General features: G+C 50.6%; 1 protein-coding gene across 1 annotated transcript in view; it reads left to right on the top strand.

Moving 5' to 3' along the window:
- The window catches only part of FAM178B (family with sequence similarity 178 member B), a 101,804-nt gene that overhangs the window by 49,038 nt on the left and 34,961 nt on the right, over positions 1 to 17,805 (top strand). The window contains exons 10-12 of the mRNA XM_040224797.1: positions 3,635 to 3,716; positions 3,995 to 4,171; positions 4,382 to 4,479. Of these exons, the coding sequence (XP_040080731.1) occupies positions 3,635 to 3,716; positions 3,995 to 4,171; positions 4,382 to 4,479 (357 nt within the window). The remainder of the gene's footprint in view (positions 1 to 3,634; positions 3,717 to 3,994; positions 4,172 to 4,381; positions 4,480 to 17,805) is intronic.

The raw sequence follows: 17,805 nt of genomic DNA, 5'->3' as shown, positions 1-17,805 counted from the left end.
CCCCCAACTAGACCCTCGGTTTTCCCGTCTTCCCAAGGAGAAGGAGCAGAGGGTCACTTTGACTTTTTTTTTTTCCTCAAATAGTAATAGGGGAAAACAAATACAGAAGCCGACACAGTTCTCTTAAGAGTGTAGAACAATGCCTTTGCAACCCAAACTCTAGCTCCTGGGTGCTGGCCATGGGCCTGGGTGCTGGCCAGTCTGGTGATGGGACCCTTCAACCTGCTGAGTCCAGGAGAGGAGTGGGCTCCTTAGACTGTGAATTCCTCTTCTCCGCGGCGGAGGTCTGGGGATCAGCCGATGCCACTTCCCAGAATAGCAGTCTCAGATGTCACGTTCCAGGCGAGCGTCTCCTCAGAGAGGCAGGCGGGGAAGGGGAACCCGTTATGTTGCCTGCTGGCTGTTCCCAGCAGAGGCAGCCAGGGGAGACACTGGGGCGCAGTGCGATGGGGGTGGGGGCGGCAGTAGGGGGAGGCCATGCATCCTTCCCACTTGGAAAGCCTGGCATTCTGTCCATCCCCAGGAGGAGAGACCCTTGTCACAGACACACTTCCCCTCCCCAGCTCCAAGAAGATGAGTCACCAGCTCACAATTTCTGCTTTCTCCCACCGGCAGCACGAAACTGTCTGAGAGCCCCCTCCACTTGGGCAGAGTCACAAAGTTGGCTCTGAGGCGCCCCTCCTCTTTGGGCAGTCTAAAAGCGTCCCCTCCCATGCTTGCACGGCCCTACGCACGCTCACGGACTGGTATAAGCCAGGACTCCCCTGCAACTCTGACACAGGCCCAGTGCATGAGCCCCCATCTCCCCCGCCTGTTCGTGTTCTCTGGGCCTCATAAATGCTGAGGAAGAATGGCCTGGAAGCGTGGCCCAGCCCAGGCCTATCTAGCACTCACCCGACTCCTCCACTCCAGCAGCGAATTGTTGACACCGACTTCCTGGGTGCCTAGAGATGGCATTCTTCTTCCCTCTCTGAGAAGCAGCATAGAGAAGTAAGGAGCGGAGCCTCCTCACTGGAGTGTCTGGGAGCCGTGGCCGGGGCGGTGCCCCAGAGGCCGTTACCGTGGACACTCGTTGTCATCACTGGGCACTTCATCTGTAGGGAGGCCCCTGTTATCAGGAACTCCTGCGAGTTAGTAAGACTGCAGGAGTGGAAGAGACGGCACAGGGAACCTTGTCATTAAAGTCATCCTACTTGGATTTCCCTGGTGGTCCAGTGTTTAGGAATCTGCCTGCCGATGCAGGGGACGTGGGTTCAATCCCTGGTCCAGCAAGATCCCACACGGCACGGGGCAGCTGGGCCAGTGCCCGTGGCTGCACCTACTGAAGCCTGTGCCTGGAGCCTGCGCTCTGCATCAAGAGAAGCCACCGCAATGAGAAGCCCCCGCACTGCAGGAAGACCCAGCACAGCCAAAAATAACTAACAAATTAATTTTTAAAAGTCACCTCACTTACTTGATGCCAACAATATACATGTGGCCAGAGAAAGAGCATCGTTTAGTAAGGACGCCCGCGCACAGGTTCCACCAGGGAGCCTGTGCCTGGCAGGTCTGTGCAGAGGGTGATGTGACTGCTGTGTTGCCAGCACCTCCCTTCCTGTAGGGCTCTCGCCAAACTGTGTGTGACTCTGGTCTTTAAAGAGGGTGTTCTAAATGTGACCCTGGCCTCTGGCTTCACCCAGGCTGTTTGCTGTCTAAGAGGAATCTGTTCGTCCCAGGCTTGTCCGTGGACAGCATGGTTGTGGAACCCCTTTGGAGGGGCTGTTGAGGATCTCCCTCAGTCTGATTTCACCTTACTTGCAGACTTTGGAAGCTCACCTGACGTAAGCCACAGTGGAGCATGCTTTTCCGTGCTTGCACAGACTCACCTCACCTGTGTGCACAAAGAACGCTTTCAAATGGATTTTCTTTATTTTAGTTATTTATTTATTGTTATTTACGTTTTTAGCTGCACTGGGTCTTTGTTGCTGCGAGCAGGGTTTCTCTAGTTGCGGCGAGTCGGGGCTCCTCTGTAGTTGCAGTATGCGGGCTTCTCATTGTTGTGGAGCATGGGCTCTGGGCACAGGCTTCAGGAGTTGTGGCCCTTGGACTCTGGAGCACAGGCTCAGGAGTTGTGGTGCTTAATTGCTCTGCAGCATGTGGGATTTTCCCAGACCAGGGATTGAACCCTTGTCCCCTGCATTGCAAGGCAGATTCTTAACCAGTGGACCACCAGGGAAACTCCAAACAATGCTTTTGAGGAATACACGGCAGGAATCATTGGAGTATGATTTTTCAGGCTTCCAAGCGCCAGAAAACTAAAGCTAGGGGCCCTCCTGGAGGTCCACTGTTGGGGTGCCAGCCCCCGAGAGGCACCGGTGACTCCACGTGCTGGTGTTCACCCCCTTTTGCAGCTCTCTCACCCTGTGTCAGGCTGGCCCATGTGACCAGGGGAGATCACAGAAGCAATGTCACCTCCAAGGTTAGGTTCTAAAAGGTTACAGCCTCCATCTTAGGCGGGCATCGCCTCTCTCTCAGATCACTCACTTTAGAGAAAGTCGGGGCAGGTTAGGGAACCCTGTGGTGAAGCTCGTGGAAGGACTGAGGCCGGTGACCCCCAAGTGACCTGAGAAGCATTTCTTCCAGGCCAGTCAAGCCTATGCTGACAGCAGCCCCCCTCCCCGCCATGAAAGCCTTGGGGGCAGCCTCCCCAGAGACCCTGAGTTAGAGTCCCCTGGCTAAGCTGCTTCTGGATTCTTGACCCTTGGAAACTGCACAGGATAATACGTATCTGTTGTTTTTAAGCCTCTCCATCTGGGGGGAGTAATTTGTTATGCAGCAGTGGATGACCTTTTCATTGTGTTCATAACATGTGACATTGTGTTAATGGAAACAGTGACATTTTATTGTCATGGGCTCCAAAATCATTGCAGATGGTAACTACAGCCACAAAATTAAAAGACACTTGCTCCTTGGAAGAAAAACTATGATAAACCTAGACAGTGCATTAAAAAGCAAAGACATTACTTTGCCAACAAAGATCCATATAGTCAAAGCTGTGGTTTTTCTGGTAGTCATGTATGGATGTGAGAGTTGGAACATAATGAAAGCTGAGTGTCGAAGAACTGATGCTTTTAAACTGTGCTGTTGGAGAAGACTCATGAAAGTCCCTTGGACTGCAAGGAGATCCAGCCAGTCCATCGTAAAGGAAATCAGTCCTGAATAGTCATTGGAAGGACTGATGCTGAAGCTAAAACTCCGATACTTTGGCCACCTGATGCAAAGACCTGACTCATTTGGAAAGACCTTGATGCTGAGAAAGATTGAAGGTGGGAAGAGAAGGGGATGACAGAGAATGAGCTGGTTGGATGGCATCACCGATTCAATGGACATGAGTTTAAGTAAACTCCGGGAGTTGGTGATGGACAGGGAGGCCTGGCATGCTGCGGTTCATGAGGTCACAAAGAGTCGGACACGACTGAGCGACTGAACAATAGCAACAAGTGAAAGACCCGCAAACACAGGGCTCCAGGACCCTGGGTTGCATGGATCATCCAAGAACTCTGTTCTCCAGCAGGCACGGCCTCCCCCTCTGCCTCAGTTCTTCCCTTGTGCCTGCCTCTGACTGCTTCCCTTCCTTTGTATTTGTCTTTCTTAGCGAGGCCCGCCTGAGCCACAGTGAACAGCAGGACGCCCTCCAGGAGATGGCCTTGGACAGCAGCCTGAACTCCATCTGTAAGGTGAGTCCCACCCATCCTTGTGCTTGCTCTCAATCCAGACCCACTCGGCATCTAACTCGGGGTCCCACTGGGCACCATCACAGGCACTTTGCTGGCTGCCAGGATGGCTGCTACGATGGCTGCTACAGAAGGTGGCTCCCTCCACGCCCGTGCCTGCCCCTGACGACCCCTGGAGGCTCGACTTCAGGCCTCGTTACTTTTCTCAGCTCCTTCCCAGTACAGCTGGGGGCTCGCAGTGCCAGGGAGGCACCCCTGCCCTAGCGCTCTCTCCTCTCCAGTTCCTGACACTGTGCGCACTGGCCCAGCCAGGGGCCTACACCGACCAAAACCTTCTGGACCTGATTGAGCTGCTGTGCCGAGCTGGCCTGGACACCAGACTCCGGCTGCTGCCCAAGACTGACCTCCAGCAGCTCCTGCTCCAGCTCCTGGAGAACATCCGAGAGTGGCCGGGAAAGGTGCTGTGGACCCCTGAGTCAAAGCCCAAGCCCCCGGCCTCACCTGTGAGGCCGCCAGGGCACGCTCTCGGGCCCTGGCGGGGCCCATGCTGCTCCAGCGGTCCTCCCCTCTGCTCTCCAGGCCTCCCTGCTGAGTGGGCGGGTGGGAGGTCAGGGTAAGAGTTGGCCTGCCTCTGGAAGCCCAGCTGGGTGCCCTCTGTGCCCCCGCAGCTCCGGCAGCTGTGCTGCGCCCTGAGTCGAGCGTCTGATCACCACCACAACCTGCTGGCACTCGTGCAGCTCTTCCTGGACGTGACCCCCCGGAGCAGGTGGGTGCTGCCCCACCTCCGTCTCCCCTCCCTCTGAGGCTCATCCCCGCCCCCGTGACACCCTGTGGGGTGTGGGGAATCCACCATCCGCCCCATCAGTCCCCACAGACCTCCCCCTCCCACCCAGTGTCAAAAACCCAGGAGCAAGAACTAAAATTACAACTCACTAATGACTTCATTACCAAACAGAAAAAAAAGCCTCATTTTCTTAACACGGTCTTATTAGCAAAACAATTGCCTTGTGCAATTAGCCTCAGACTCGCAGCACCCCCACCCGCCTTCCAGACTGCTCCCCTCCGCAGCCCTCATGGAGGTAGGGTTCCTCCTCGCCATTCAGACATCAGCTGCGCAGTGTCCCCCCAGTCAATCCCCTTGACACTCCTCTCTCAAACTCTCTGTTCATCATTCTCTTCTCTGGCGGCACTGATCTCGGCCAGAAATTTCTTTATATTTGTTTCCTTTTTAAAAAAATTTAATTGATTTGTGGCTGTGCTGGGTCTTCCTTGCTGAGTGAGGTCTTTCTCTAGTTGCAGTGAGCGGGCTTCTCATTGCGGTGGCCTCTCCTGTTGCAGAGTGCAGGCTCTAGGCGCTCAGACATCAATAGTTGCAGCTCGAGGGCTCAGTAGTTGCGGCACATGGACATAGTTGCCCTGAGGCCTGTGGGATCTTCCCGGACCAGGTTATCAAACCCATGTCCCCTGCATTGGCAGGCGAATTCTTAACCACCGGACCGCCAGGGAAGTCCTGTATGTTCCTTGCTCATGGCTGCCTCTCCTCCTTATCACCTCCAGTGAGCAGGTCCCTTATTGGGGTCACTGTCATATCACCCCTAATCCAGAACAGAGCCTGGCACACTGTTGGCACTTCGTAAACTCTTCTTGAATGAATGAGTGTGCCGAACAAACAGAATCAGCCTGCAGGGAGATAAGAACCAATTTTCTGTACCCACTCCAGGCTCCCCTTCTCCCCTCCTTCCTTCTCCCCTCCTTCCTTCCCCTACTTGAGGGCACAGCCCCAGGGAGTCCCTTTCCCTACCCTGTGCAGGCCTCTCCCCACGTCCCCTCCTCTCTTCTCTAGGTCTATTTGCAGCTGCTCCTACCTAGGGTGGCGCTTCCCTGGTGGCGCGGTGGTAAAGAATCTGCCTGCCAGTGCAGGAGACCTGGGTTCGATCCCTGGGTCAAGAAGATGCCCTGGAGAAGGAAATGGCACCCCACTCCAGTATTCTTGCCTAAAGAACCCCATGGACAGAGGAGCCTGGTGGGCTACAGTCCATGGGGTGGTGAAGAGTCGGACACAACTCAGCAACTAAACAACAGCCATCACCACCCAGAATGACACTTCTTCCCACCTTCCAGCCAGGCTGTCCTGGATCCCCTCCAGGGAGACCCGAAGCCTTCACAGACACTCCCAGCTCCTCCTTCTCAGCCTGTTTGTTCTGTGGCTGCACGTGATTGTCATGTCTCTGCCGGGCCTTGCTCCACATCGCCTGCACTGAGAAGTGCAGAGGGCTGAGCCTGGCATCCAGGCCCCTTGTGGTCCAGCCCCAATTTCCCGTTTGCTCCAACCAGGCCGTGTGATTTGTACAGTGGTTTTCAGTTTTATATGTATATATATTTCAGTTCAGTCAGCTCAGCCGCTCAGTCATGTCCGACTCTCTGCGACCCCATGAATCGCAGCACGCCAGGCCTCCCTTTCCATCACCATCTCACGGAGTTCACTCATACTCACGTCTATCGAGTCGGTGATGCCATCCAGCCATCTCATCCTCTGTCGTCCCCTTCTCCTGCCCCCAATCCCTCCCAGCATCAGAGTCTTTTCCAGTGAGTCAACTCTTTGCATGAGGTGGCCAAAGTACTGGAGTTCAGCTTTAGCATCATTCCTTCCAAAGAAATCCCAGGGTTGATCTCCTTCAGAATGGACTGGCTGGATCTCCTTGCAGTCCAAGGGACTCTCAAGAGTCTTCTCCAACACCACAGTTCAAACGCATCAATTCTTCACTGCTCAGCTTTCTTCACAGTCCAACTCACATCCATACATGACCACAGGAAAAACCATAGCCTTGACTAGACGGACCTTAGTCGGCAAAGTAATGTCTCTGCTTTGGAATATACTATCTAGGTTGGTCATAACTTTTCTTCCAAGGAGTAAGCGTCTTCTAATTTCATGGCTGCAGTCACCATCTGCAGTGATTTTGGAGCCCCAAAAATAAAGTCTGACACTGTTTCTACTGTTTCCCCATCTATTTCCCATGAAGTGATGGGACCAGATGCCATGATCTTCGTTTTCTGAATGTTGAGCTTTAAGCCAACTTTTTCACCTCCTCTTTCACTTTCATCAAGAGGCTTTTTAGCTCCTCTTCACTTTCTGCCACAAGGTTGATGTCATCTGCATATCTGAGGTTATTGATATTTCTCCTGGCAATCTTGATTCCAGCTTGTGTTTCTTCCAGTCCAGCATTTCTTATGATGTCCTCTGCATAGAAGTTAAATAAGCAGGGTGACAATATACAGCCTTGACGTACTCCTTTTCCTATTTGGAACCAGTCTGTTGTTCCATGTCCAGTTCTAACTGTTGCTTCCTGACCTGCATACAGATTTCTCAAGAGGCAGGTTAGGTGGTCTGGTATTCCCATCTCTTTCAGAATTTTCCACAGTTTATTGTGATCCACACAGTCAGAGGCTTTGGCATAGTCAATAAAGCAGAAACAGATGTTTTTCTGGAACTCTCTTGCTTTTTCCATGATCCAGCGGATGTTGGCAATTTGATCTTTGGTTCCTCTGCCTTTTCTAAAACCAGCTTGAACATCAGGGAGTTCGCAGTTCACGTATTGCTGAAGCCTGGCTTGGAGAATTTTGCGCATTACTTGACTAGCATGTGAGATGAGTGCAATTGTGTGGTAGTTTGAGCATTCTTTGGCATTGCCTTTCTTTGGGATTGGAATGAAAACTGGCCTTTTCCAGTCCTGTGGCCACTGCTGAGTTTTCCAAACTTGCTGGCATATTGAGTGCAGCACTTTCACAGCATCATCTTTCAGGATTTGAAAGAGCTCCACTGGAATTCCATCACCTCCACTAGCTTTGTTCGTAGTGTTGCTTTCTAAGGCCCACTTGACTTCACATTCCAAGATGTCTGGCTCTAGATTAGTGATCACATCATCATGATTATCTGGGTCGTGAAGATCTCTTTTGTACAGTTCTTCTGTGTATTCTTGCCACCTCTTCTTAATATCTTCTGCTTCTGTAGGGTCCATACCATTTCTGTCCTTTATCGAGCGCATCTTTGCATGAAATGTTCCCTTGGTGTCTCTAATTTTCTTGAAGAGATCTCTAGTCTTTCCCATTCTGTTGTTTTCCTCTATTTGCATTGATCGCTGAAGAAGGCTTTCTTATCTCTTCTTGCTATTCTTTGGAACACTGCATTCAGATGCTTATATCTTTCCTTTTCTCCTTTGCTTTTCACCTCTCTTCTTTTCACAGCTATTTGTAAGGCCTCCCCAGACAGCCATTTTGCTTTTTTGCATTTCTTTTCCATGGGGATGGTCTTGATCCCTGTCTCCTGTACAATGTCACGAACCTCATTCCATAGTTCATCAGGCACTCTATCTATCAGATCTAGACCCTTAAATCTATTACTCACTTCCACTGTATAATCATAAGGGATTTGATTGAGGTCATACCTGAATGGTCTAGCGATTTTCCCTACTTTCTTCAATTTAAGTCTGAATTTGGCAATAAGGAGTTCATGATCTGAGCCACAGTCAGCTCCTGGTCTTGTTTTTGTTGACTGTATAGAGCTTCTCCATCTTTGGCTGCAAAGAATATAATCAATCTGATTTCGGTGTTGACCATCTGGTGATGTCCATGTGTAGAGTCTTCTCTTGTTTTGTTGGAAGAGGGTGTTTGCTATGACCAGTGCATTTTCTTGGCAAAACTCTATTAGTCTTTGCCCTGCTTCATTCCGCATTCCAAGGCCAAATTTGCCTGTTACTCCAGGTGTTTCTTGACTTCCTACTTTTGCATTCCAGTCCCCTATAGTGAAAAGGACATCTTTTTTGGGTGTTAGTTCTAAAAGATCTTATAGGTCTTCATAAAACCGTTCCACTTCAGTTTCTTCAGCATTATTGGTTGAGGCATAGACTTGGATAACTGTGATATTGAATGGTTTGCCTTGGAGACGAACAGAGATCATTCTGTCATTTTTGAGATTGATCCAAGTACTGCATTTCAGACTCTTTTGTTGACCATGATGGCTACTCCATTTCTTCTGAGGGATTCCTGCCCGCAGTAGTAGATGTAATGGTCATCTGAGTTAAATTCACCCATTCCAGTCCATTTTAGTTCGCTGATTCCTAGAATGTCGACGTTCACCCTTGCCATCTCTTGTTTGACCACTTCCAATTTGCCTGGATTCATGGACCTGACATTCCAGGTTCCTATGCAGTATTGCTCTTTATAGCATCGGATCTTGCTTCTATCACCAGTCACATCCACAACTGGGTATTTTTTTGCTTTGGCTCCATCCCTTCATTCTTTCTGGAGTTATTTCTCCACTGATCTCCAGTAGCATATTGGGCACCTAATGACCTGGGGAGTTCCTCTTTTGGTCTCCTATCATTTTGCCTTTTCCTACTGTTCATGGGGTTCTCAAGGCAAGAATACTGAAGTGGCTTGCCATTCCCTTCTCCAGTGGACCACATTCTGTCAGGCCTCTCCACTATGACCCGCCCGTCTTGGGTTGCCCCGCAGGCATGGCTTGGTTTCACTGAGTTAGACAAGGCTGTGGTCCTAGTGTGATTAGATTGACTAGTTTTCTGTGAGTATGGTTTCAGTGTGTCTGCCCTCTGATGCCCTCTTGCAACACTTACCATCTTACTTGGGTTTCTCTTAGCTTGGTGTGGGGTATCTCTTCACGGCTGCTCCAGCAAAGCACAGCTGCTGTTCCTTACCTTGGACGAGGGGTATCTCCTTACTGCCACCGTTCCTGACCTTCAATGTGGGATAGCTCCTCTAGGCCCTCCCGTGCCTGCGCAGCCACCGCTCCTCGGGTTGCTCCTCCTGGCCGCCGGCCCTGGCCTCGGGCGTGGGTGGCTCCTCCCAGCCGCCCCTGATCTCGGACGCGTGGTGTCTCCTTCCGGCCGCCACTGACCTCGGACGTGCGGTGTCCCCTCCCGGCCGCTGCCCCTGACCTCAGACGCGGGGTAGCTCCTCCCAGCCGCTGCCACTGAACTCAGACGTGGGGTAGCTCCTCTCAGCCGTTCCTGCGCCGTCACAGCCTGGCACTCTAGGCCGCTATCCCTGACCTCAGACGTGGGGTAGCTCGTAGCCGCCTGCGCTTAGTGAGCCGGCTATATTTACATGTATAGACATGTATCTGTGTACTGGCAGACCTCATTGTATTGCACTTCTTCACGTTATTGTGCTTCACAAATACTCCACTTTCTGCAAGTGAAGCTTTGTGGCAGCCCTGCAGTGAGCAAGTCTGTCAGGGTCACTTTCCCAGCAGTATCTGCTGACTTTGCGTCTCTGTGTCACATTTTGGTAATTTTCAAAATACTGCAAGCTTTTTCCTTATTGTTATATTTGTGATGATGGCCTGTGATCAGTGATCTTGGATGTTACTATTGTGAAAAGATTAGGACTCACTCTCTGAAGGCTCAGATGATAGCATTTTTTAACAATGGAATGTTTTTAATTAAGATAGGTACATTATTATTTCAGACATAATGCTGTTGTACACTAATAGACTACAGAAGTAATACAACTTTTGAAAAAAATTTATTGAATTATAGTTGAGTTGCAATGTTTTGTTTGTTGATAATTTCTGCTTCACAGAACAGTGACTCAGTTATACATATGTATATTCTTTTTCATACTCTTTTTCATTGTGGTTTATCACAAGATATTAAATATATATACTGAGCTATACACTAGGACCTTGTTGTTTATCCATCCCACATATAACAGTTTATATCTGCTAATCCCAGATTTTCAGTACTTCCCTCCCCCCAGCTTCCTCCCACTTGGCAACCTTAAGTTTGTTCTCTACGTCTATGAGTCTGTTTTTGGTTGGTAGATCTGTTTATTTGTGTCATGTTTTAGATTCCACATAAAGTGATATCATATGGCATTTGTCTTTGTCTTTCTGATTTACCTCACTTAGTATGGTAATTCTAGGACCATCCATGTTGCTGCAAATGGCATCGTTTCCTTTTTTATGGCTGAGTAGTATCCATTGTATATATGTACCATATCTTCTTTATCTACTCATCTGTTGATGGACATTTAGATTGCTTCCATGTCTTGGCTATTGTAAATAGTGCTGCCAGTAACATGAGGGTGCATATATCTTCTCCAGTTATAGTTTTGTCTGGATATATCCCCAGGAATGGAATTGGTGGATCATTTGGCAACTCTATTTTTAGTTTTCTGAGGAGCCTCCATGCTGTTTTCCATAGTGGCTGCATCAATTTACATTCCCACCAACCGTGTAGGAGAGTTCTATTTCCTCCACACCCTCTCCAACATTTATTGTTTACAGAATTGCTAATGACGGCCACTATAACTGGTGTGAATTGGTACCTCGTTGTTGTTTTGATCGGCATTTCTCCATCTTTTCATGTGCCTATTGGCCATCGGTATGTCTTCTTTGGAGCAATGTCTCATTTAGACCTTCAGCCCATTTTTCGATTGGATTGTCTGGGAGTTTTTTTGATATTGAACTATAGGAGCTGTTTGTGTATTTTGGAAATTAAGCCCTTGCCAGTCACATCATTTGCGAATGTTTTCTCCTGGTCTGTACAACTTTTATATGCACTGGAAAATCAAAGGATCCGTGCGGCTTGATTCACTGTAGTATTTGCTTTATTGTGGTGGCCTGGAGCCAGACCTGCAGTTTCTGCAGGGTGTGCCTGCACACATGTGTGTGTGATGAACTGTATCGTTCTCCGTAGCTGCAGAGTGGTCCCTGGCTGTGCATGCAGCCAGTCCCTGCTTATCATGTTTGTCCAGTATGGAAGCTTCGATAGGATAAGTTCTTTGAAACTACCATTCCTAAAGTATGAATATTTAAAATTTGGTCTCCCAAAAAGAAGCCATGCTGCTAAGTCGTTTCAGTCGTGTCCGACTCTGTGTGACCCCATAGACGGCAGCCCACCAGGCTCCCCCGTCCCTGGGATTCTCCAGGCAAGAACGCTGGAGTGGGTTGCCATTTCCTTCTCCAATACATGAAAGTGAAAAGTGAAAGTGAAGTCGCTCAGTCGTGTCCGACTCTTAGCGACCCATGGACTGCAGCCCACCAGGCTCCTCGGTCCATGGGATTCTCCAGGCAAGAGTACTGGAGTGGGGTGCCCTGCCTTCTCCAATCAATAATAGACATGAAAATGCCTGTTTCTCCACTCTGTTATTAGCGCTCTCATTCTCAATGTTGTTTTTAAGTTTTAGTTAATCTGGTAAGTGAAAAGTCTCATCCTGTGATTCTGATTTTCATTTCCCTGGTTGCCAGTGAAACTGAGAATCTTTTTCTGTATTCCTTTGGTGTAAATTATCTCTTGATATTCCTCACCCATTTTTCTATCCGATAATTTTTCTTCTTCTTCTTTTTTACATATTTATTTATTTGGCTGCATCTGGTCTTAGTTGAGGCATGTGGGATCCTCATTGCGTCACCTTTCGCTGCAGCTCATGGACTCTAGTTGTGGTACGAAGGCTCAGTAGTTTCAGCGTCAGGCTTAGGTGCTCCGCAGCATGTGGGATCTTCGTTCCCCAGCCAGGTATCAAACCTGTATCCCCTGCATGGCAAGGCAGACTCTTAACCACTGGACTACCAGGGAAGTCCCTCTTCTTCTTAATTATATTGATTTGTAGGTTTTTGTTACGTATGTTTTGGGCACCGTGTTTTCTCCTAAGCCTGTAAATTGTCCTTTGTAAACCTTTGTGTTTATCCTTTCACAAGATGATTATTTTTCCTTTTCCAGTAAACTTTTCATTTCAGAATAGCTTCAGACTTTCAGAAAAGTTACTGTACATAGTACAGAGGGTTGACTTGTAATTGAATCTTTCTGGCTTGAAAAGGAAGGCCTTCCCCACCCCAAGAGCATAAAAATATTGTGTTCTATTTTCCTTCAGTACTTATATAACTTTGTTTCTCTTGGCTCCTAATCCCATCTGGAATCCATTTTTTGTAGGTACGAAACAGGGATCTAACTTGATGTTTTTCCCCACCCTCAAAGAGCCAGTGACCCAATACCAATTCTTTTCAGTCTTAATAATCCGTCACTTCCCAAAAGATTTGAAACTGCTTTTGTCACATCCTGAATTTATGACATCCTTCATCTGCTAGCCAAACTGAGATTTCAGATTCCAGGAGTCAGTGTCTTTCAGAGGGTGTCTTTTTGGAGCTCCAGTGCCCTTGGCAGATGCTCCTTGAATACTCGGAGTGAACATCGTGGAACAGACTTAATCTGCTTTCGAACAGACACACCAAGTAGGGTAAAACCTGCTGTTGAGCACTTTGCTGAGAAAGAGGGCTCCTCACCGGGGCGGATATCATTTCATTTATTTAGAACTTGTATTTCTTTTTTCTAAATAGATAAAGCACTCCAATTGGACAAAACTCAACAAGGACCAGGGAGCGCCTCTAGAAAACGCGCCCGTCCCCCTCCCCCACGCCTGTGCCACCCAGCCTGTCCCCATTTCTCATCTGCTCTTGCGTACAGCTTGTCCTCCCCGCCCCTCTTTCCACTTCTGCGTAGGTTTTGGCAGCTGTTCCAGACTGGATCGGAAAGAGCTCCTAACTCTTTTCCACAGCTGCCCTGTGTTTCCTGTGGTCTTAGTTAGCTGCCCCCTCCCCTCGCCATGCCCCCCGTGTTGGTGGCCTTGTCCCCCCTTCCTCTGTGGCGGCTGCGCCACCGGGCTCGGTGCCCAGACCAACCCGGGAAGGAGGGCGTACTGTTGTGCGAGGGGCTGCCACTGCCTCTGTCTGCCGACTAGTTAAGCACAAACGATCAAGAACGCTCACCAACACTGCTGTGCCGCCCGCGCTCTCCCCGACCTCCTCAACCAGGGATGCGCTGTTAAGCTGAGGGCAAAGTGGAGCTTAGCAGTGAAAAATGAGAGTACAAACCAGCGTCTTTCAAGCAGCCGCATCTCCCACAACCGTCGCCTCTCCACGTCACCCTCCAAGGCTAGCCGCAGCTCAGCGTCTCCAGTCTCTTGCCAGTGTGACCCCATGCTGTCCGGCGGCGGGATCCTGCTTCTGGTGCACATCTGGCCCTGTCACTCTTTCGCTTAAAATCCTTCAGACTTCTGTGCCCAGGATGAAATTCAAACAGCCCTGCCTGGTGCGCTAGGGCCTTCCTGCCTGCTTTCCAGAGCCTTCCATGTCCCTCCACGTTCCCCAGCCCCTCAACCCCTGCAGGCTTCCACGCTCCAGCCCTATCCTGAAGCTGTGCCGCTACCCAGACCCACGAGGAGCAGTTGTCTCGAACGTTTCAATGTCTGTTCCCTCTTTCCCGAAAAGCCTCTTTGCCTGGTCAACGCTTCCTCACCCCCAAGACTAGGCTCTGAGGAGGCAGCTGCTCTTTGTAGAAACCTCTGGATGCAGAATCCTGGTTGTTGGTGCCCTTGGTTGACCCCTTGGGCTGTGAGTATCCTGAGGACAGGGGCTGTGACTTTGCACTCTGGGTCCCTGGAAGCCTGGCACAGGAGAGGGAGCTTGCTGGTGGGGAGCTGGCTTCTGAAGGGCAGATTTCAAAAAGCAGAGAGAGCGAGAATTTTTTAGTAGCAGAATCCAAAGACAAAGTGGCTTAGGTGGGCCAGGAGATCCTACAGTAAGACTTTGAACATGGATTGCAAATGGACCCAGCAAGGGAAAAAGCAGGAAGTATTAATATCTAGAGACAGCATGGTCTGCACCCAGAGCTCATCATGCATGAACTCGGATCTTGAAAGATACAGAAGAAAGAAAGAAGGCAAGGCACATGGAAAAATAACATGAACCAGATGATCCACTGACAGTTCTTTTGGGAATAGCTAAAGCCCACGGAAGGAGCTTCTGTATATATATATACATGTAGGTATATATATACACACACACACATACATACATACATATGTGTATACATATATATACATGTATGTATATATACATATACATACACATGTATGTATACATATACATATACATATATATATATATGGTTTTTTTTTTTTTTTTTGCCTCACTGAGAGGCAGTGGGATCTTAGTTCCTTGACCAGGGATCGAACACACACCCCCTGCAGTGGAAGCGTGGAGTCCTAACCACTGGACCACCAGGGATGTCCCCTGTGTAGTTATTTTTGATGCAAGGAGCGCTCTTCTGGGCTGACAGGGAAATGATAACCCTGGTGAAGAGAGAACACCACCATGTAATTCCTGTTTTGTTTCTGTCTTCTTTGTGAAGGAGCCTAATTTTTCATCTGGACTGGATTATTGATCCAAGGGGATTGCAGCCTGTAATAGCAGGGGAAGACAGGATGGCAGCATCTGACTGGGTGGAATGAGTTGAGGTCCCCTCCACATCTGTCCTGCACGATGTAGGCGTGCCCTGACTCCACAGAGATCTCTGGGGAAGGGAGAGCTCCCCGGGGGATGAAGAAGAAGGGTGCCCTTCTTCACTCAGCGCTGTGGACTTGACGCGTTCCTCAACAGAACTCCCCAGGGGAAAGCTTGTGAGCGCATGCATAGAAAAAGAAGCCCTGCTTTCTAGGATTCCTAAGAATAAATCATACCAGCCAAGCCTCATTTAGTTTTTGATAGGCTAACCAGAAGAATACCCTGGAGAGGGCTGTCTGGGTTCTGCAGGGCATTTGATGGAGACGCACATCCTGTCTTGCCACAACATACAGAAGCGTGGTCTAAAGAGTGATGTCCAACTAGACGGACTTGTCGTCGGAAGGTGCCACTGGCATCAGAGGACAGGTGCGGGTGCCCCCAGAGCTCTGTCTCCACTGACAGGTGGGCCAGCACAGACCCAAGTTCTTGGACGAGGCCATTAACAGAACAGTGGTCGGGTTCATACATAACATGAAGGCAACTGACTGCGAAGGTACCTGAAGATCTCACAAGACCAGGACGATGGGCTGAGTGGGGGAGAGACACTGAGCTGCACAATGAAGGACAGGATCTAGGAAATGGGATTGGACAGCCAGAGGTGTGAGGTGAGCCTGTCAAGAGCGTAGCATTGAGGGGCTCCCCCCAAAATAAGGCTCCACTTGGTTCTGAGCACCTTGCTTGATGAGAATGTCAACAACCTCAAGGGCTTTCAAAAGAACCCACCCAGAAAGGCAAAAAGATTCCAAAAGACAGAGAAGAGTAGCTGTTAAACTAGAGGGAAGGGATAGTATGCAAAGTATGGTGACTTTGTTTTTTCAATATTTATTTATTTGGCTGTGCTGGGTCTTAGTTGCAGCATGTGGAATCTAATTTCCTGATCAGGGATTGAACCCAGGCCCCCTGCTCTCGGAGCGCAGAGTCTTAGCCACTGGACCACCAGGGAAGTCCCTGGAGACTTTTCAAGTATGCGGAGGCCCTGACTGGACGGATATGCGGGTCCCAGGACATGAGACCAGGTGACTTTTCAGGTGTTTTTAGGGGTCTAGGTTTCATCATAATACCAGAAAGAGAGAGAGGGAGGGAGAAGGGGAGAGAGGAGGATGGCAGTCCGGATGTGACTGTCAATGTGCACTTTGTTCACTAAGTGGCAGTCACCTTCTTGTTTGGTTGTAATGCACGTGCAGGAGAGGACATGTCAGCCGTGGACACGGCACTGTGCTGGGGCTGTGCCGCCGCCACTGCGTCACCAGCCAGAGACACCTGCTCCCCTAGAAGGCCCCTGGGCCCCTCCCAGGCATTCCCTCTGTGGAAGGAACCACTCCGGCGGCTTTCATCCTGTGGATTTGCTGTGCTGAGCTTCAGACTCGGGTCCCAGTGGGAACATACAGTGTTCTGCCTCGTATCTGGCTCCCCTGGCATGGCCAGCGCTTGTGGGCGTCACTCATGGCAAAGCCAGCGATCATAGACAGCTCCTTCGCATTGCCCGGTAGGAGCCCCCGCGTGGGTCTGAGGCTGTCTGCATGCCGCCTTCTCTTCCTGTCCGCCCTGTGCTGTGTCCACGTTTGTGAGTGCCCCAGCAGGTGTGAGATGGCCGGGCAGACGGCTGAGGAGGTGACCCCCACCTCTGAGCCCAGGCCCCCATCTGCCTGCCCGGATAACACGTGCTCACGTGCAGGACAGGAGACTCCAGGGGAAGGACCGAGGGGCAGGTGGCTGAGAGAAGGCAGTGCTGGGTGAGGGGGCCTGAGCGGCCCAGGAGCAGCAGGCCCGCTGACGCCCTGGGGCAGGGTGTTGGGCAGTGTTTCCACTGGGACCAGCCGCTGTGGTTGCTTCCTGAACTGCCCTGGAGACATGGAAAAGGCCGTTCACACCTTTGGCCAGATGCCCAGTGGCCTTTCTGGGCAGTTCAGCTTCGGCAGGGCCCAGTTCCCATCCGAAGGAGCTCCGTTGACCTGTGTGGTGGTCGTGGCACCCTCCTGGCCTGTGTGGGCATGGGGCCTTTGCTGCCCCCAGAGCCTCAGCAGGCTGCCCCTCGAAGGAGCTCGGAGGAGAGGGGCTGGAGGCTGTGAAACTGAGTGCCTGCGTTCCACGTCCGACCGTCAGTTTGGAAAAGTCATTTCCAAACCTCCCTGCGCCTTAGGCCCCTCCATGTGCTGATCCAGCGTCCTGGTCTTGCAGCAGCCCGCGGGGGTGGAGGGGGCAGGCCGCTGCAGGGGCCTGGCCTGGTGTGAGCGCAGTGGGCTGAGCCCGTTGCCTTATATGACAGTAGCTGGGAAGGTTCCAGGGCTTTCTGCGTCGTCCTTTGTCCGCCTGTTTTGAGTTCCCGGGAGGCCTCCCGGGTGGGGTCAACCTCCCGAGCCGCAGGCCTCACCCCACTCCTGCCCCCGCCCCTGCTTGCGCCCTGCGCAGTTTGGGTGGTGTTTGGGGTGAGTCTTGGCTTTTCCTCCTCTGTCCAGTAACTTCTCAGTGTAAAATTGAAAACCGGCCCTGTCTCCCTGCCTGTGTCCCAGTTGGAACTCAGAGGGCAGGGGACTGTTTAGAAGGCAGAGAAGGGCTGTGGGGATGAAAGGCAGTGGGCAAGCAGGGAACGCCGCCCTCAGATGTGGGTTTCTTTCATCCATTCGTCCCCTCGGTGCTCTTTCTAGTGCTTTTCTCTTTATTTTTCACCCCCGGACAACAGCTCTGTCCGCCTCTTCCCCCCTGGAACCAGCCCTGGCTCTGCCTGCACCCCCATCC

This window comes from Oryx dammah, unplaced genomic scaffold, assembly GCF_014754425.2.
Source record: "Oryx dammah isolate SB20612 unplaced genomic scaffold, SCBI_Odam_1.1 HiC_scaffold_25, whole genome shotgun sequence".
NCBI classification, from domain to species: domain Eukaryota; kingdom Metazoa; phylum Chordata; class Mammalia; order Artiodactyla; family Bovidae; genus Oryx; species Oryx dammah.
This window is presented reverse-complemented; position numbering and strand designations above follow the sequence as displayed.